The 21661-nt window shown below is 36.9% G+C and overlaps 1 protein-coding gene across 5 annotated transcripts in view; it reads right to left on the minus strand.

The window, feature by feature from the left end:
* The window catches only part of USP6NL (USP6 N-terminal like), a 154706-nt gene that overhangs the window by 43363 nt on the left and 89682 nt on the right, over nt 1–21661 (minus strand). For all 5 annotated transcript variants that reach the window (XM_074001010.1, XM_005564616.5, XM_045399541.3 and 2 more), the window contains 3 exons: nt 20570–20609; nt 11544–11624; nt 2800–2907 (listed from right to left, as the gene is read on the minus strand). In XM_074001010.1, coding sequence (XP_073857111.1) covers nt 2800–2907; nt 11544–11624; nt 20570–20609 — 229 coding nt within the window. The remainder of the gene's footprint in view (nt 1–2799; nt 2908–11543; nt 11625–20569; nt 20610–21661) is intronic.

Raw genomic sequence — 21661 nt, forward strand, 5'->3', positions numbered from 1 at the left:
AGTTTTTCATGTCTCTGTCTTGTTCAATTCAGCTCTGATCTTGGTTATTTCTTGTCTTCTGCTAGCTTTGGGGTTTGTGTGCTCTTGATTCTCTAATTCTTTTAGTTGAGATGTTACGTTGTTAACTTGAGATCCCCCAAAAGCTTCTTTAGATGATAAGCAACTTCAGCAAAGCCTCAGGATATAAAAATCAGTGTGCAAAAACCACTAGCATTCCTATATCCCAACAACAGGCAAGCAGAGAGCCAAATCATGAATGAATTCCCATTCACAATTGCTACAAAAAGAGTAAAATACCTAGGAATACAGTTAACAAGCAAGTTAAGGACCTCTTCAAGGAGAACTACAAACCACTGCTCAAAGAAATCAGAGAGGAACAAACAAAAGGAGAAACACATTCCATGCTCATGGATAAGAAGAATCAATATAGTGAAAATGGCCATACTGCCTAGAGTAATTTATAGATTCAACGCTATTCCTATCAAACTACCACTGACATTCTTAATATAATTAAAAGATATATATTTTAATTCATATGGAACAATAACAAAAAAGCCCGAAAAGTCAAGACAATCCTAAGGAAAAAGAACAAAGCTGGAGGCATCACACTACCCGACTTCAAACTTTACTACAAGGCTACAATAACCAAAACAGCATGGTACTGGTATAAGAACAGACACACAGACCAATGGAACAGAACAGAGAACTCAAATATAAGACCACACACCTACAACCATCTCATCTTTGACAAACTTGACAAAAACGAGCAATGGGGAAAGGACTCCCTATTTAACAAATGGTGCTGGGATTAATTGGCTAGCCATATGCAGAAAACTGAAACTGGATCCCCTTCCTTATACTATATACAAAAATTAACTCAAGATGGATTAAAGACTTAAATGTAAAACCCAAAACTATAAAAACTCTAGAAGAAAATCTAGGCAATACCTTTCAGGACATATGCACAGGCAAAGTTTTCATGACGAAAACACCAAAAGCAATTGCAACAAAAGCAAAAATTGTCAAATAGGATCTAATTAAACTAAAGCACTTCTGCACAGCAAAAGAAACTATCATCAGAGTGAACAGAGAGCCTACAGAATGGAAGACAATTTTTGCAGTCTATCCATCTGACAAGTCTAATATCCAAAGTCTACAGGGAACTTAAACAAATTTACAAGAAAAAAAATACCATTAAAAAAGAGGGCAAAGGACATGAACAGATGCTTCTCAAAGGAAGACATACATGAGGCCAACAAACATATGAAACAAAACTCAACAACACTGATTAGAGAAATGCAAATCAAAACCACAAGATACCATCTTTGATGGCGATTATTCAAGAGTCAAAAAACAACAGATACTGGCAAGGTTGCAGAAAAAAAGGAATGCTTTAACACTGTTGGTGCGAGCATAAATTAGTTCACCCATTGTGGAGACAGTGTGACGATTCCTCAAAGACCTAGAGGCAGAAATATCATTTGACTCAGCAATCTCATTACTGGATACATACCCACAGGAATATAAATCATTCTGTTATAAAGATACATGCACGCATACATTCACTATTTACAATAGCAAAGACATGGAATCAATCTAAATGCCCATCAATGATAGACAGATAGACTGAATAAAGAAAATGTGGTACATAGACATCATGGAATACTACGCAGCCATAAAAAGGAACAAGATCATGTCCTTTGCCAGGACATGAATGGGGTTGGAAGCCATTATCCTCAGCAAACCAACACAAGAACAGAAAACCAGATACTGCATGTTCTCGCTTATAAATGGGAGCTGAATGATGAGACTACACAGGCACATGAGGAGGAACAAAACACAGTGGGGCCTGTCAGCGAGGGGTGGTGGTGGGAGGGAAGAGCATCAGGAAGAATAGCCAGTGGGTGCTAAGGCTTAATACCAAGGTGATGGGATGATCTATGCAGCAAACCACCATGGCACACATTTATCTATGTAACAAATCTGCAAGTCCCACACAGGAGTACTCCTGAACTTAAAATAAAAGTTGAAGAAAAAAAAAGTGTTGACTCTCCCAAAAAGATAGCAATTTTTATTTTTTCCCATTTATTCCATATTAATTTTTTGTACATATTTTCTAAGGAACGTATTTCAAAATCTATGGGTCTAAGATTCTTAGATGTAAATCTCTTACTCCTTTCAAGGGTTAACAGAAAATTTAGGTTCAGAAAGGGTATAGCTGCGAGATGACAAGGAGATAACATTTAATGCATTACCTAATTTAAGAAAAAAGTTATTACTCAAAAGTTTAACTTTTTATTAATCAATAATAAAACCTAGAGATACCCTAATAATCTTGGGGCAAAGTCATCTTTTTTTCATGCTAGAAGAAAAGAATCGTACACGGCAGGTGTTGGTTCAACTGAACTCTGTTGCTGTTTCCCACGAACTCTCAAAGTGATGCCGCAAATCATTTCATTAACACCATGTGGCAAACAAGCAGCTATAATTAGGTGTTAGTCCACTTTCCATGCAACCATGTCCCAACATTGATTATTTAATTACTTTAATTGACTTATGTATTTGAAAAGCACTTGATACTTATTGATACAAACAATAACATTTTTACTGAAGTATCTATTTAAAATTTAAGAAGTATTCTGCAATCCAGAAAACAAATAGACCTCCAAAACCTCCAATGCAATATAGTTTTAATATAATTTTAAGTGATCATATGAATATCTCTTGTCACCTTGAATGCTAAAAGAAATGGATTTTACTTTTTAATTTCAAAATAACAAGTTAGCTTTAGCTACTCACACTATACAGGTCCCTTGTTTCTTCTTTCATTTTAGGGATCTCAAGAAGGAGGGCCCAGACTTCACCTCTGAGCTGCAGTGGTATTCCTTTGTAAATTCGCCTATGAAACTTATTAAAAGAAAAAGAAACTGAAGGTTACAAACTGACAAAAACTTAGACTAGTCTCTATAGTCAATCTTGCTGATATTTGTTAGCATTGTATTTCCAAAGCATCTATGGCAATTAATTAATACATTTCAACATGGCACACTGAGATACTGTCATCTGTTTTTAAGATTCTAACAGGGAGACACAGACAAAGAAGGAGAGAGTATAACAAGAAATTGTTAAGAATGCCCAATGCATGAGCATGTTCAGGCCATTACGGAAGTGTCCCTTAAGTGGCACGAAAGCAGTCAGTGCTCTTTTTAAAGGTGTGAACATCTGATTTACACATTCCCTGATGGTATAATTAACTTCTTACACACTTTCTTCCTTTTATCCCACACACCTAAAAGATGCTCCAAACAGCAAAAGGGTTGCCTTGTCCCCAAAATGTCCTCATGGAATGTAGAGTGCTGTCTAACTCCTAATCTCTTTCCTACCACCTTCTCACTGGTCTCTCTAGAAGATACCAAGCTTCTCCTCATCTATCTGAAACCTCAGTTAATCCTATCGGCAATCTTCAGTGTTCTCTCTCTCTCAGACACTCTCATTCCCCACCCACCCACCCACCCCCACCCCTCCACCCCCGCCGGCTGCCCTTTCTCCTTCTTTTCTCTCCTCTTTTCAGTTCTTGCTATTTCTTCAGGAAAACCTTTTTCTTTTTCTTAAATGACACTGATGCTATCTGATAAGACAAAAACGATAAATCTCCATAAAGACACCACTTTTGAATGAAATTAGGCATAAAACAACAGTATCATCAACTCCCTCCATCCTTGAAAGTCTACTGCTATTGCCCTAAGATTCTTAAGTTCAATATACCTCTCCATCTTCTTGTAATTAATTTTTTCCTCAAGTCTAATTACTCAGAATAACATAAAACCTATTACAGTCATCACAATGTTGTGCATAACACTTTGAAACTTAAAAATAGATGTCCAAACAGGGAAGTAATTGAATAAATTATAGCAGAAGCCCTTCAGGTAAAAACTGGTACTCTTATTATCACCATAATATAGTTGAATGTTATGGTTCAGAAAATAAGATGCCAGTTCTAATAACTGAGATATTGAAGAGCTGCAATAACCGTACACAAGGCTTTAACTTCTATTACACTACTTAGATTTTTTTAAATCTAAGTCATAAGGCAGCTTTAAGAAACTTCAATCATGTGGTTGAAGGTGAGTTACCAAGTCGAACAACTTTTATTAAAAAACAGTGAATACTGTAAAGTTGATTCAAATAATGACTTATAAAATTTGTCTTGTTCTTTTGGTATAAATATAGTATGCTTCGAGTTTGAAATTTCAGCAGATAGCGACTACAGTCATATAAATTTTAATCCCAGGCGATCACTTTAACTGGAGGAGTATGTACAGGAAGGCTTCATGCTGATGATAAAACTAGACTTGCAACATTTGCCTCATGCTTGACATTTACAACCATTAATTGCAAACTGAGTGTGGTTAAAAACAAGTGAATTTAAGACTTGTTTTCCCAAAGGAAGTTTATGATCTATACCACTTCACAATTATAGTAAACTGTGATTTTAAAGTAATATCATCCACAAAAAGTCACTTCAAATTATCTTCTAAATTTCTAGAGTAAAGATGTCATACCACAGGCAACTGATTTGAGTATCAGAAAGTGTAGAAATCACTGCAAATGCTAAAAGTAAAATTTTAATAGGAAAGCGTAATATGACCGAACAAGTAAAATGACATTTTTAATGAGTAACATAAGAGCTCTGACACTTCTTAAGCTATATTACTTGAAAAGCTTTCAGACATTATTTTGTTGCTATTGCTCAATTGTGTACTCAATAATTGTACGTAAGTTACTGTCCACCATTTATCCTAAAGTTAAATCTAGATTTAGGAAAAAAACTCCATCAAACAGATGTGATTACATTAAAAAGTAGGAAATTTTGGGGTAGAAATAAAAAATTAATGGTCCCTATACTAGTACAGAGCTAAAATTAAAAATCAGGCACATATGGGAAAGGTTAAGAAAAAACACTGATACAGTGTCATTATCATCACCCATGGCAACAATTAACCCAAACTTTTACTGGGCATTTACCATGCACAAGAAACTATTTTAAGAAACTATTTAACAACTATTAGAAACTATTTAACAACCATTTAAATAAGAAACTATTTAACTAGTTAAACTTTTATTTTATCCCTTCCCTTTAAGCTATTTATGGATATTTACCTCATTTAATTATACCAACAATTCTATAACTTTAATTATACCAACAACTCAATTTTACCGATGGAGCAAGTGAATCACAAAGAGGTTAAATAACTTGCCCAAAAGTAAGCACAAGATGTTATAAAAGATGACTGATTTTACAGTTCATTAAAAAACAAGGACCATCTCCCAATGTCCATGGCACATGGAACAAAGACCATCTCCCTGTGTCCACGGCACATGGAACAAAGACCATCTCCCTGTGTACGTGGTACATGGAACAAAGACCATCTCCCTGTGTCCACGGCACATGGAACAAAGACCATCTCCCTGTGTCCACGGCACATGGAACAAAGACCATCTCCCTGTGTCCACGGCACATGGAACAAAGACCATCTCCCTGTGTCCACGGCACATGGAACAAAGACCATCTCCCTGTGTACGTGGTACATGGAACAAAGACCATCTCCCTGTGTCCACGGCACATGGAACAAAGACCATCTCCCTGTGTACGTGGTACATGGAACAAAGACCATCTCCCTGTGTACGTGGTACATGGAACAAAGACCATCTCCCTGTGTCCACGGCACATGGAACAAAGACCATCTCCCTGTGTCCACGGCACATGGAACAAAGACCATCTCCCTGTGTCCACGGCACATGGAACAAAGACCATCTCCCTGTGTCCACGGCACATGGAACAAAGACCATCTCCCTGTGTACGTGGTACATGGAACAAAGACCATCTCCCTGTGTCCACGGCACATGGAACAAAGACCATCTCCCTGTGTCCACGGCACATGGAACAAAGACCATCTCCCTGTGTACGTGGTACATGGTTTTGCCCCACTGGACTTACTGAAATACATGGAATAGCGAACAGGAAAGTGTTAAGAAAGCCCAAGAGCAGAAAGCACTAAAATAATGATAATATAATTACACCAAAAACTTAAAAGGAATATAAAAATGATGTCTTTGGAATCCAAGCAGTAGGAGGTGACAAAACAAAATATGTACACAAAATCACATATAGCAGAAAAAGAAATTATAAGACCCTAAAATAAAAATTTTCTAATTATGCTGATTGGTTTTCAAATACTTGTACTATTACTAACTTATTACAGTTACACATCTTTCTTCACAAATTTTCAACTATCATAGAAGTTTTAGAAACTTTATAAAACAAAGTAGGAATTACATCCAAACACAACAGTTTGGATGAAATCTGCTTATTCCCCAGAACAGTAGTCCAGTTTACAGTTGTTGATAATCCTTCAACTACAGAGCAGCATTTCATCTTCTCCACATCAGCCCCATAATGTAGGTTCAGTGCACGGGTTCCACTTACAATGGAAGTAAACAATATACAGAAGAAAAGTATCTGCCCTAGATCAAAAAGTTCCATCTTATTACAAATTCGGGGACTTTCTGCCAAATCACACTGTCTTCTAAAAATTACCGCTTTACTAAAGTGGCAGAATTTATCAGTAAAAAGTGATAGCTGGTTGTCCTCAACTCATAAACGAACATCATTCATTCATTCTAAAATGATACTTACAATGAATGCCTGCTTTGTGGCCAACGCTTATGAGGTCCTGTGGCTACAAACATGAAAAAGATCTGTGGAGCTCACAGTGTGATGGGAAGAGAAATACATAAGCTGATAATTTTAACTTAAACAGAGAATCCTTTATCATAAAATACAGTCACATGCATGAACTGCTAACAGTGCTGACGGGGGAGGTGGTGGTAGAGACAGACTCCCCAGTGAGCCAGTGTTCAAAGAAGAATGGTGGGCATCACACTGTCTGGATCTGCAAGAGAAGCTATCAGGGAGTGGCTAGCCCTTCTACAAAAGGATACATACAATTCTAAGAGAGAACTAGAAAAAGGTTAGGGACAAAGTTGCTGGGGTGAGCGCCATGAATCTGCTGTGATGATCACCTCTTATGGGTCCAACACAGGCACTGCCATCCTGAGCCTATCTTAGAGATAACAGAAGAAAGGAGGAACTAATCCTGTGAGAGGTGGAAAGGATTTCCTTTAGACAAAATGACAATAAACTCATTACTGAATAAGAATGTGCCAGGAAGGGAAAAGTGGGGGTGGGAGCAGGGATGTGGATAATGATGAGTCCAACAGTAATAATAACAATAGTTAAAGAACACTTTATTTATTATGAGCTGACACTATGCTATGTGTTTCTAAATTAATTTATTCATTGTAATATTACTGCATCCCTAAAGAGGTAGGTGCTATTATTAACATATCCATTTCACAAATGAAAAAATTAAGACATAGAAAGGTTAGGTAACTAGCTCAAAAGAAACTGCGTCACAAGAACTCAAATTCAGTCTGAGTCTGACTTCAGAATCCATACTCTTAACAACCATGATAAAGAACTTCTACATATTGAATTGTAACAACATTTCAGTATTCCAATTTGAAAAGTATTACCTTTAAGATTCTTCTACAAATTTATTTCATAGATATGATACATAAAATCTTTAAAAAGTCTACAGTAGTCCCCCAGAAACGTTTAAAAATCTATCAACTTAAAAAAAAATTCCAACAAATGACTAATGTTTTCAGCACCTTTTTCTAAACCTTGGTGATTCAGTGACAAGCGTGCAATCCACATCATTATGACTGCCAGTGAGTAAACTTTTCAGCCCAGCAATTCTAGCTGAGTTTTGTGCGAGTGTGCACCATGAAACAGAGGCTCACTCGAGCTGCTTATGCCTTTTACTGCCTCTCCATTTTCTCTAATCATCCCCGCTCCACTGGCTCCTTTGTTTCTGCCTTCAAACAGCAACAAGTCTCCCAAATCCGCATCTAAAAAAGTTTTAAACCATCCACAAGGCCCTACTGTGTTAACTACATTCTACTTCCCTGACAGACACCAAAAGGGAAAGCTGGCATAAAAGATGTTAGTTAAATAAGTTCTAAGTCTGGACATTCTTTTGCTTGTTGCTAACAAGCTGTGTAACCTTAAGAAATTTATATCTAAGCATTATGCCTCCATTTCAAGTATATCATGACCAGTTAAATCATAATGGTCTCCACTTAACAGAGATAACTTCACTTCATAGACTGTATTTTTAAAATACAGGCTGGGCACAGTGGCTCCTGCCTGTAATCCCAATGCTTTTGGAGGCTGAGGCAGGATAAACATTTGACGCCAGGAATTTGAGATCAGCCTGAGCAACACAGCAAGACCCTGTCTCCACAAAAACAAACAAACAAACAAACAAACAACATTTTTTTTTTTTCAATTAGCAGGCATGGTGGTGCTTGCCTATGGTCCCAGCTACTTGGGAGGCTGAGGTAGGACAATCACTTAAGCCCAGGAGCTGCAGGCTGCAGAGAACTGTAATTGTGCAACTGCACCCCAGCCCGGGCAACAGAGACCCTGTCTCTCAAAAAAAAAAAAACAAAAAAACAAAAAAAAAAACAAAAAAAATTAACAAGACAATACTACTGTACATAGGGAGGCAGTCACTGTGAGAACAGAGGCAACATAAACAATCTTAATGGAATTTTTTTTTTTTCCATTAAAGCTTGGGTTCTAAAAATCCAAATATTCCCTACCAGAGCTATATTTTTATTTCAAATGTTTTTAGAATTTCTCTGTATTACTACTATAAAAGTAAGTAATCTGTGGAGAGAAAACACTTCTCCTTGAAAGACAAGAAAAAAAATGCTAGTTTTTTTACTTGAATGCAATTTAAAACTAGGTGTGAATTGAAAGCAGTAATTCTTTTAGAAGGTTCATTCTGTTTCACACCAAATTGGGCCATATATATCACCAAATCATTCTAGCATTATAGTTATGGGAGAGTGCTTCAAAATTATACTTCAAAGAAATGGCACTGCTAAAATCTCTCTTAATGGGAACTGCATTAGCCAGAGTTGCTGTCAGAATTGCTGACAGCAGAATTCTGCCCAGTAGAACTGCTCATTTTTAGAGAGGCTTACATACTTTCATAGGCATATGTATACCAGAGAAGAACATAAAGCCATATAATTCTACAAATATTTTATTAGAATGAATGTGAGATTAAAGGATAGGTGCAATGCATTGAAATCTACCCTGTAATTACCACTTGAGCAATCTTTTCACAAAGATGTAAAGTAGTTGTCAAATGTAGACCAATGTGAGACTGCAAAATATTAAACAAGAGAACAGATGTTGTAACTAATATTCTACTTTGAACCCAGTCCTTAGAAACATCCTGAGTTCAAACCTTATGCTAATAACAACCAGTTAATAAAATCAACAACCCCAAATGAACTCACTCCTGATGAAAATAAAGTAATATAAGAGCCTGACTAAGGATATTTAGTATGCTCAAAAAGAAAAGGCTCATTAGCTCTGTAAGATACCCATGTCAAAAAGATTCCCACGGTTAAGTTTCATGTGATTTAAGATCCCTCTTAAAAATTCATACCTCATATTAAAGACGAAATAATCCTACAGTAAAGAAAGAAATCTTGCTTAATTTTGTTTAGCTCAGGTTTTCCCAACTTTATTTAACCAGAGAGCCCTTTCCTCATTTAATAATAAGCAACACATACTGACTGCATACTAAGTGCCTGGCACTATTCTATGCTCTACATAAACTAACTTATTTAATCCTCACAACAAGCCTAATGGGGTAGGTAGTACAGCAGAAAAAAGTTAAATGCCTTTCCCAATGTCATGTGGCTAGGAAGTAGAGGGCTGGGGTTTGACCCGTGGTAGTCTGCCTCTAGAATCTGCCTCTTCACCATCAGGCTATACTACTGCTTCTGTTGAACTAGCAGAACCCAAGAAACTCATGCTCCCTGGAATTCTTATTGGCAAATGTTGACATAAGATAATTTGTACCTATACAAAAAGGAAAAGAAAGGATTACACTGAAAAAAGTGTGAGGAAATGGACAAAAATCCCAACAGTTAACTCAGTTGTGTTTTGTTGGCAGGACCAAGATTTCTTTTTTTCCTTTAAAATGTTTTTATTGTTCAGCCCTTCCTTCGATAAATTAATAGGGGTAGTTAACATTTACTGAATGCTTATTCTATGTAAGATACAATGCTAAGTGCTTTACATGCATTAAATCATGAAATCTTTGTCGCTTTGAAATGGGACACTATTATCTCCATTCTGCAGATGAGGAAACTGAGGCTTAGATGTCAGTGTTCTTAAAATATGGCCCATGAAATAAAAACGATTTTCATAATAAAACTATTTCTTTTTACCGTGCTGGCTTTTGCATGATCATAAAAAAGCTATGGTGAAACTTTTGCACTGATCATAGAAAAGCTATGGTGGTAAAAACTGCCAGCTCTTGGCACAAATGAAGGCAGCAGTAATGCTGTACTGTAGAATCAGTGATTCCTCACTCCATGTTTTAAAAAATCAGTTTAAATTAAGAATGCCCTCGATGATGCAGTAAAAAGTGTTAACTTGATTAAATATCAACCTTTGATGGAGGTCTCATTAACATAATGAGGAGTGATGACACAGGAGGTGCATACGGAGCTCTGTGCCGCACAACCAAGTGCAATGACTGTCTCAAGAAAAAGTGCTTACGATGAAATTGTTTGAATCATGACCATTTTCACAAAACACTGTTATTACTTGAAAGAATAACTAAGCAACTGTCACTCAGCATTGGGTATTTGGCAGGCATTTTCTCAAAAATATCTTAAATGAGCCTGTCACTTGAAGGAAGAGAACTGATAGAGTATTTACTGCCACTGATGATACCTGACCTTTCAAATAAAACTGACAGCTTTGGAAAACTTCCACCCCCAGGAGCTTGACATCTTCCCACTGTTTAAAGACTTTTCTGATGAGACGCCTGGTGATATTAATATCTGTCAGTAATTTTCTCTAATTAACTTAGCACAAACTCAATGCAAGGCAGAAAGATTAAAAGGGAGGTTTGCTAGAAGCTTTTGAAAAAGAAGATTGCTCCTACTTGAGGGAATGCTTCCAGAGGCCAACCCTCTCTCTTTCTGAGCAGTATGACCTGTGGATATAAAGCCTGGAACTGCTCCAGTGATTCTGACCTCACAGGGAAGCCAACCTCAAGATGGAGCAAACAGTGCAGAAGGCAGAGAAGAGATGGAAGAAACTATGGCACAGGCAACTTCAATAAGCAGCTGAATTAAATCACTCCTGAAACCCATCCCACCTCTGAACCACCCAATACACACTCTTAAATGTTGAAACCAATTTGAATCGGGTATTATGTTACTTACAATATAAAAACTCCTAATTTGAGGTATATTGCTAAATCAAAATTTCAAAACCAAATATGAATGTAATACTCTTATAATTAAAGAAGAACTTCTACTAGGAAAATCCACATTGAGTTTATATAGTTTCGTATGGAAATAACATTATTTTAAATTACCTTTTCAGTGTTCTTGTATTTTTCCCATCCTTTCAGCATTTTCAGCCATTTGGTAGTTCTTTCAATCTCCAGGTGCTTTTGCTAAAATGAAATTGAAATTCATTGTTATTGTTCGTTTCTTATAAATTATAAAAAACTTCAAAGAAAATGCTGCTAAAAAAAGAACTAAAAAGTTATGCTATATTAGCAGATACCCTATCTAACTTTTAAAAAGTTGGATAATCTCAGAACTGTATCAATACTAGTCCATAGCTAAAGTTAAGATTAATAGGAAATGCTCTATCTAGGTAAAAAGATAAAGATATTATTTAAATTTTCCAAGACTTTAAAAGTAACCAAAATATTGTGTATTTTACAAATTTAAACAAAAAAAAATTTTAATATTTTGAAATATTTTACAAAGGAACAAAAACACAACTTTGAAATTTAATTATCTTATTTTACTGAATTCTAGTATATTGACGTTTTTAGTGAGAGTTAGTTTTTTAAAAGCAAAAGTGGCTGTTTATTTATTTATGGAAAGATTAATGTGTAATGAGTCTTATGCTAAGGAAAACTATTTAAAAAAATACTAACTACTAGTTGCTGCCCTAAGGAAATTTGACCAGGTGCTAAGGGCAATGGACAAGGAACACACTGCGTTGTAGCAGGCACTGGTACTGGCAGGAAGGGCCACGCAGAAGGGGCAGTCAAATCCACCTAAGCATGCCAGAGAAAATGATCCCAAAATGAGGAACAGTGAGATTATTAGGGTGGGAATGTGGGAATGCAATGTGGGAAAGAATGTTCTAGGCGGCCGTGAGAATGCGTGTATTTTTGAGACAGCAGGGGCCGACAGCGGCTCCAAAGGGTTTACAAAAGCATCAGGACACCAGGCTGCCAAAGTTGGGGGAGGTCTCTTGCGTGCGCACTCAAGTGAAATTCAGGGGCAAGGCTGGGGAATGGGGAAAGTAAGATGGAAAATGCTCACTCTTCACTTCTTTGGCTTCCAGTAGAAGGAATATTTTTTCCTAAGTACCTGGGCCCATGAGTGTAGTAAGTATATGAATAAAAAGCAATGGAAATACAAGTCTACCCAGAAAAGGAAATCATTCTGAGGACACATTTTATGCTCAAGGATGCATGCTCACTGCCACCCCACGAGGTAGGTATGATCGTCACCATTTTACAATGAGGAAACAGAGGCATAAAGGGCTTAAGGGATTTGTCCCAAGTCACCCCTCTAGTAAGTGGTAGAAGACGGATTCAAAGCCAGGCAGCCTGGCTCCAGGACATACACTCCGAGCCACCACATCTCTGGCTCCCATCCTGTCCTCTGCCCTAGTTCAGGCAATCATCATTCCTGGATGGAAGCAGCAGCTCCTTACTGACTGTCTGCAATCCAGCCTCAAACAGGCAGGCATTATGCTGGCAGATGGCATATATGCCTCACCACTAATATTTTTAGACCTAAAAGCAGCAGAAAATTCCAAAGAAAATCCTGAATTTAGGAAAAGTATCTCACCAATGAGAACATTTTTATAGAATTTCAATTTTAGGCATATTCTTAAAACTCTTAAATTACCTCTTTTTACAATTTTTGTATGGGTTTCTCACAAAAGATGAGCACTCATGAGCAAAAGATATTATTTTATAATTCACATTTTTCAAAAGGCTAAGCATATTCCTCATTATATTATTAGTGATAAAATGTTGCAGATGGTTCCAGAAATATGTTTAATTTTAAAACTCAGTGGGGCACTGAAATCTAATTAATGTTTCTGCTAAATGTGACTTTAGAGAAGGCCAAGCTGTGAAAAATTAAGATTGATCTAAATCACCATTTGGTATTTTTTGTTCTTCTGCACTTTCTCCCCTGACTTCTTTAAAGCATAATCCTTTTTTCCACCAACAGGAAAACACCAAATAGTTCAAGCCAACCCAAGAGTATAATAACATACACTTTGCCAGGAACAACCCTGCTGAGATCTTGCAGGTCTCTTGCTATCTTTCATTTTTATGACCATGAATTATCAATGAATAACTTTAGGAAGTAGTCATTTTTTTAAAGGCACACTTTTGCATTCTGATGATTATCATATATACAGATTATTTTAAATGCTATATATTCCCACACTGCAAGAACAAAACACACACATACAAAAAAAAAATTTAAGGATCATTAAGTATGCTTTCTTTCCTCTACAGGAAAAAAATAGAATAAAATAAAATAATATATATTTTATACAATATATAATACATATTACATATATCTAATTATACATAATATATAATTATCTCATATATTACATATAATTATATATCTTATATAAAATAAATACATAAAATATATAAAGTATATATGATATAATATATAATATATAAAATATATATTTTATATATATACACACACACCCCTTGGGAAGCTATAGAATTCTAAAATTATGTATCAGTATTCAATCAAGTTTAAGTGTTAACTCCATAATGCTGTCCATTTAATAATACCAAACTTGAATGCACATGACAGTCTTTTTCCCCCAATCATGAATCTATAATTCATAGATGAAATATACTTTCTCACCAAAGATGCTGAAGCTAACTATTCTAGCAACTGTTTTGAAGAAGTAACTGAAAACATACTCACATATGACAAATGTGAACTTAAGTGCCCCAGAAAAATAAGCTAAGGAATGCCATCTTGCCACAGACTCAATCACAACAAGACAAAACTGGAATATAATAGTGTATTAGAAACTCCACTTCAAGTTCAACAGAGACTTTAAAGTCGACAATAACTGAAACTATTTTCCCAAACATGCTGCTAGTATGCTTCTGTCCCTGACATGAACTAACACCATCACTACCCACTAAGTCCTCCTTTTCTCTCACTTCCCACCCCCAAATCACACTCTGCTGGGTCCATGTTGTGTCTCCTGCTTCCATCCTGTCCTCTGCCCCAGTTCAGGTAATCGGAGTTCCTGGATGAAAACAGAAGCTCCCTGCTGGGATCCTTGTCTTCACTCCGGCCTCCACACTGCTACCACAACCTTTCACACGTGTCCCACAACCCTTCAATGGCTACCCATTTTCTAGAAGTAAAGTTTAAATTTCTTAGCATAGCACACATGAGTAGCCTTTCAGAATGCGGCCCCAATTCACCTTCTAGTTCTATCTCCTGCTACTTCTGTGATCTGGCCACCCTGAACTATTTGTCATTCCCATACACAATGCATTTTCAGCCTTTGTGACAAATGTTTCCTATTTGTCTCCCTGTGATTTTCTCACCATCATCTGGTAAAATCCTACGCATCCTCTCAAGACCTAGGTCAAATGTCCAACGCCTGGAACCTTTCTCAGTTCTCTCCATGTTCCAAGCATGTTCCAAGAAACAAAACCAACTGTTCCCTTAGCATTCCATGGCATGGATTCAAGACCCAGATGACCTGGGTTCAAATCTGAGTTCTGTCCCATGCTGTTTCATTTGGGGGCAAACTACTTAATCTTTCTGCACCTTAACTGTCTCATCTATAAAATGAGAATATTTTGATCATTGTTACAGCACCTAACATCTGTGTTCTAGTTGGCTTAAATGCCCAAACTGTATTATCAATGTATGAACTCCTTGACTATAGAGACTGGATATGTTCATGTTTTTATCACCTAAAACAGTGGTTGTTATATAAGAAAAGTTAAACATTTAAAAATTAAACAGAATTTACATAAGAAAAAAAACTGAACACTATGAAGGAATTAATAACATTCTGTGGTCTCAAGGTGGAAGGGTGGGAAGTAGAATGAATATGAACAGACAGACTGAAGCCAGAATGTTATTTCTGATAGCAATGTGATCGCTGTAATACAGAAGTAACCAGAAGTTAATAATATCCCATATGTGGCAGAATAGTAGAAATGGAATTATTCCATCATGTGGGTAACACTTTTCAAAGTGTTGCCAAAAGGCAGAGCTGCTGATGTTAACAGCCTGTGTGAAACTGATATCAAATAATTCTGTTGGCTTCATACACAAACATCTTACTTCTCTCAATTTGTATTTTGAAATATTTCAAACCTACAGAAAAGTTAAGAGAATAGCATGTCACATACTTATAAATGCTTCATGAGATTCACAGATTATTAACCTTTTGCTAGATTTCATTTATACTGTTTGGGTTTTTAGGGGGAACCGATCATTAGAAAATCATGACATGAATAGTTCATCCCTAAATATTTCAAGTATGTATTGCCTAAGAACGAAAACACATTATCCTACATGATTCCAGTACCATTATACCCAAGAAATTTAAAACTGATTATTACCTCATAAAGCGCCCATACACCAAATTCCCCACTTGTCCCAAGACTGTCCTTTACAGCTGTTTTTTCTGTGGTGTGGGCAACTCGGAATCCAATCATGCATTCTGCATTGCCTTTGCTGGCATGTCCCCAAAGTGCCCTGGCCTCTGTCTTCAATGACACTGACGTTTTGAAGAGTCCAGGCCACACTATCTGGCTTTGTGTGATTGGCTCCTCTGGATTTTAGCAGGATTATCACCCAATTATGTTGTCTTTCCCACCACATCATATCAGATGCACATGATGCCAAGCTGTACCACTTTCAATGATGATGCTACAGTTTCATCATTCAGTAAAAGTATTTGCCCAATTTTTCCATTAATAGAGAAATTCCCTTTTGTAACTAATAAATAATCCATGTGCTATACTTTGAGACAGGGTGCATGTCGCGTTCCTTAATAACTCTACCCAATAGTCTCATCATCCATTGATGATCCCTACCTGAATCAATTATGGCTGTGATGGTGGTAAAATGGTGTTTGGCTTTTTTTTTCTATCACTCCTTCTATATTATTAAATGACATTATTAACTTTGGACATTAAAAAGTTTCTTTTCTAGCTCCTCCCCTTTCAATATCACTATAGTCTAAAGAATTATTTGATTTCATGTATTATAATCCATTATCATCATTATTCTTTTTGAATCTCAAACTGTCCCCTGGGAGGTGGGTTAGACTACTTCCCGTCTGAGTGGTAATTTCTCCCCTTCAAATTTGTCCTTTTGATATGCCCTATTTGTCTTTTACCATTTCTTAGTGTTCTGGTACAAAATGATTTTGGCCCACCTTATACTCTCCCTATCCCAACCTGGAATCAGCCATCAGTTCAAGAATCTGTGATTCCCTTTAGTGGAGAGGATGTTCAAAACTAAATTTTGGGCACTGGATGTGCTTCTCACCAATGAAATTTTTAAAATTGTATAGAAGATCCTGACATAAGAAAATTCTACTTCTCTCAGAATGTCAGAGCTAACATGCAGCCAAAGAACATAATGCAAAGGCCATCATCTCCACCTCTACTCCCTCTGCTATCTCTCCATTACCTCTCTTGGCTAAGAACATGCTACACTGCCGTATACTTTTCTTCCCATGAGCTGTTTTCAGGGAAGAGCTAAACTTCTGTTTAAAGTTTATGATATAATACCCTATTGTCTTAAGTTGATGTTGCCTCTAAGTCAGAACTGGCCTCTCCTACTGGGGCAAGGAGGGTGGAAGGATTAAAACTGGGACCAATATCTTCTTTGTTACCTCTCAACCTCCAGTGATCTGAGACTACATTTTCAACCCTGTACAGGGCCAGCTGAACAGTAAGTACTCAATAATCATTTGTTGAATCATCTACATAGCTTTGTGTTCTATCTGGTCCCAGGCCCTTCCCACTATTAACATGGCTAATAATTCAGATAGTAAAGGCTAGACACATACACAATTCATGGATGGATATTACATAGCCTTCTCCGTAGAATAAGAAATCTTGGGATTTGCTCAGATTCAAGTCTTCAGATGCTTTAATGGCTCTATTTGAACATTAGTGTGTATTGTGATATAATAAGAACTATATGATCTCTACCCCCAGTTCCCTCTTGGAGGTCGTGGGAACTTCTAATTTATAGCCCCTCACAGGTGATAACCTGAGGCTTTCAACTGACTTCGGATGTGACAGGCAATCTTATGGAAGTGAGCTCTTAACCTGTGAGGTCTGCACCTACTCTGGTTAGTGGCAGAACTGAGTTAAATTGTAGAAAATACATTTATGTCCACTTGGCGAAAAACCAACACATATCTTGGTAACCAGAAGTATTCTGTGCTGTGTCAAGTATGAGAGTAGGAAAAACAGTTTGGTTTTTCCCTATCTTACAGTTTGTTTTTCGTTTCAGTTAGGACTCGTGAGTGGGGACAAAGTTGATGGGAGTCAGGCATGCCTAGACCTCACCAGCAGAGGTCAGAAGAAGACAGGAAGCACAAAAAGAAATGTGTCTGTTTTTACAGAACACCCTGACATTGGAAAGTCTGTCAGTCATGCATCTTGAGTAAGATTTCACACTACATTATATTAAGACTTTTTTAAGATATAAATAGGTTCCAATATTCTATACACAATGCAAAAGATTGCACTACATGAAGGGATAGCTGAATCTATGAAAATACATAGTTTTACATATCTGTTCCTCCTTATTAAAATCATCAATAAGCTCAATGAAACAATATAATCCATTATTAATACTGTTCTCTACAGAGTAAATATAATGTTTGTTTATGTGCTTAAGTGCCTGTTTGGGGGAAACCAAAGCACTTAGTAAACACCAATACTAATGCTCTTAGGAAGGACTGTATACTACTCTTCCTATTTTAAACAGAGAACTGCCTTATGTAAAATAATACATTGGCAAAGCTGGAAGGAAAGCTGTGATTACCCGACTATGTACTAGTGTATAAGTCTTCCCCAATGGAAATAAGAGCATGCTTCAAGTGTATGCTCTGTAAAGACTACAGACCAGCAAGACTATCATTTCTAGATTTTATTCCATTTTAAAAATGTAAACTTTTTCTTTATTCATTTCCTGGAAATAGTAGAACTTGGCTACTAGGACTAGGCAGTCACCATAGAACACAAGAACTTAACTCAAACCTGAAGAACTTGGGGGAAATCCTGATAAACTAAGAGGTTTCCAGTCTTAGACTGTTTTGAATGTGGCTAAGTTCTCATTCCACTTTAAAGAAACCGAAATTGTAAAAGGCAGTATGTCATATTAGTGCAGTTTCCGTACAAAAGGCCTTAGGGAAACCCAATCAACAGACTCTGAATCCTGTCCCCACCCCCAAATAAAAGATCGATAAGTGAATATAAAGTTATATCTTATTTTAAAATAAATTACTAAGGTATGCATAGGTCATTTTTTAGTGATTCCTCATTAAACTAAACTTTTTGGAGAAAACAATCAATTAATTATAAGCCTAATTGCATTAAGAGGTCATTTACTGTATAGGCACGTCTCTTAAAAAACTAATAAAAATTTTTGAAAAACAATATTCCTCAAGCTTGCATCCTCCTGTCTGGTATTTCTTCTTTTCTTTACTGCCCCATTTATTGAATCATTTAAATCACTGATCTGAAGACTTTCAAACTTTCTGGACCATGAAATTACAAAAGGGGGAGGGGAGTGTTAGAGAGAGAAGTCAATACTGGATTGCCAGATTTTTATCTTGCCAAATGTGGATATCTTTTGTTAAAGATATCTTCCAACTCTTCCTGATTTCTCAAATAAAAGACACTGTAACACTTGAAGGGACAAACTCTGCCAGTCTTTATGTCAATATATTTAATTTTATAAAGAACTCATTACATTAATTCAGCCCAAAAGAGAGATCATAGTCAGAGGGTGGGAACAAATCCTTATGTTCCTATTCAAGGCAGACTGCCACAAAGTTCACAGGGGCAGCATTACTAAGTTCTCACCATTAGTCATTACTTCCTTCTCAGTCATTCCTCAGCAACAAAGAATCTGCCTTTCCCCTCCACCTGCACTACCACTACATTTCACATATACTGTGGCCCCACCAAGCCACCAGTCATCTCCTACCTGTTGTCATACTGGATCTTCCTGTAGTCACTGCATGTGAGCTTCTCTAAGGCAGAAACTATGTCTTATTTAATCCTAGCATTCTATGCAGAACTAGGCCAGTGCTTGATACACAGTTGCTATTCAATAATGTAGATATTAAAAGAAAGATATTCATTTGCTGAAACCTCTAGGTTATGATACTGAGAGAGAACCAAGCAGTCACAAAAGAATTCAACTGCAGGTCTGCCTGTAGGGTTCTCTATATACGTAAAATGGCAGTTTCATCTACATCTTAAGGTTTTGCTACAGTTTTGATTTTCAGAAAAGTTTGATATCAGGAAGATTTTCTAAAATATTTTTCATATTCCAATTCCAATTTCACCTTCATTATCTGAAATTCAGCCCCTTGTCCTCATCAAACATATATGAACTGATAAAAATCCCAGTCAATACCCCCACTTTCATTCTACAGTTCATTTTTTGGTACAGAAAAAGTGGGGACGAGAAGGGAGATTTCAAGCAACCTTAAAACATTCCATCACTACTTCAAAGGCATGCCTGGGTGTGGAACCAGTTCCTTGCTATGCATAACAAGGAAAGATTTTAAAATGTTGACAAGTTTACTATGTAACACTTCTCTAAGTACTTAAAATACTAAAATACCCACAGAAAATGATTTTGGTTCTTGTAAGAAATTTACTAAAATCTCATGGAACAGTCATGTTTCAAAGAGCTGCTGGTCTAGAATGGTGCTTTATTTGCCACAGGGTACATGAGAATCACTTGTGAAGCCTTTAAAAATTACCTACCAAGAGGCTCCTCCCCAGAGAGGCTGATTTCATAGACTGAGGGGGGACCTGGGCAGCTGTGCTCTCAAAGCCTCTCAAAACCTAGATTGGGACCTGCCAGTCTAGAATGAAGTCTTTCAAGCACCTATCAGAATCTCCTAAAATCTCCTAAAATTATTTCACCATTATTACTATCTTACAGTGACATAATGAGGTCCAAAATCTAACAATGACTGTATCATTTCCATATAATATGGCACTTAAAATCACAAAGGTGGTCAATTCTATTCTTCTAACAAAGGCAATTCACCAGTAACTGTAAATAAATCAAGAGCGGGACTTACCCGTTCCACAGCTGCATTATGATCTGGGAGTTCCTCCTCACTGCAGAGGAAAAACAGTATTATATGAAATTGTTGAAATCAAAACAAACTTTTAAAAGCTCATACACTTATAGGTACATATGATATACAATACTTATTTGTCATCACAAGAGGTACATAAGTTTCCATTCGCTGAATTCAATATGAAACGATAGCTACTCTAGAACCACAAGGCACCCCCATCTTCAAAATCCAGCCCTGAACTGTCAAATACAGTAGCCACAAGACACATTTATTAATTAAAAAAACTATTTAACATTAAAATTTAATTCACTGTAACACTGAGTTAGTCTCACTAGGCACAGTTCAAGTGCATGAATGTCACGTAGCTAAAAGCTACCATATTGAATGGTACAAATATAGACCATTTCCATCACTGCAGAAAGGTCCACTGGACAGCAATGCTCCAGACTAGGAGTGAGCAAACTTATTCTAGCAGGATAAATATTTAAACAGTAAGTATTTGAGGCTTTCTGGGCCATACCATCTTTTTCACAACTATTCAGCTCTGATGTCATAGTACAAAAGCAACCACAGACACTACGTAAATCAAGTGTGGCTCTGTTCCCACAAAACTTTTACAAAAATAGGTGGTGAGCTGGATCTGGTCCACAGGCCACAGCTTGCCACCCTCTGCTTTAGACCACCACCTCCACTCTTGGTTCAAACTACGGTCTATAATCAATGATTGTTTAAAAAAATAGCATAAGGAACAAACTGCCTCCAACAGACTTGTGAATTTAAAGAAAAAACTTTATTCAGTACAATAAAGAATGCTTGGCTGGGTGTGGTGGCTCACACCTGTAATCCCAACACTTTGGGAGGCTGAGGCAGGCAGATCACCTGAAGTCAGAAGTTCAAGACCAACCTGCCCAACATGGTGAAACCCCATCCCTGCTAAAAATACAAAAATTAAACAGGCATGGTGGCAGGTACCTGTAATCCCAGCTACCTGAGAGGCTGAGACAGGAGAATCGCTTGAACCCAGAAAGTGGAAGTTGCAGTGAGCTGAGACCGCACACACTGCACTCCAGCCTGGGCAAGAAGAGCAAA

The sequence above is a fragment of the Macaca fascicularis genome, chromosome 9 (genome assembly GCF_037993035.2).
Source record: "Macaca fascicularis isolate 582-1 chromosome 9, T2T-MFA8v1.1".
Taxonomy (NCBI): domain Eukaryota; kingdom Metazoa; phylum Chordata; class Mammalia; order Primates; family Cercopithecidae; genus Macaca; species Macaca fascicularis.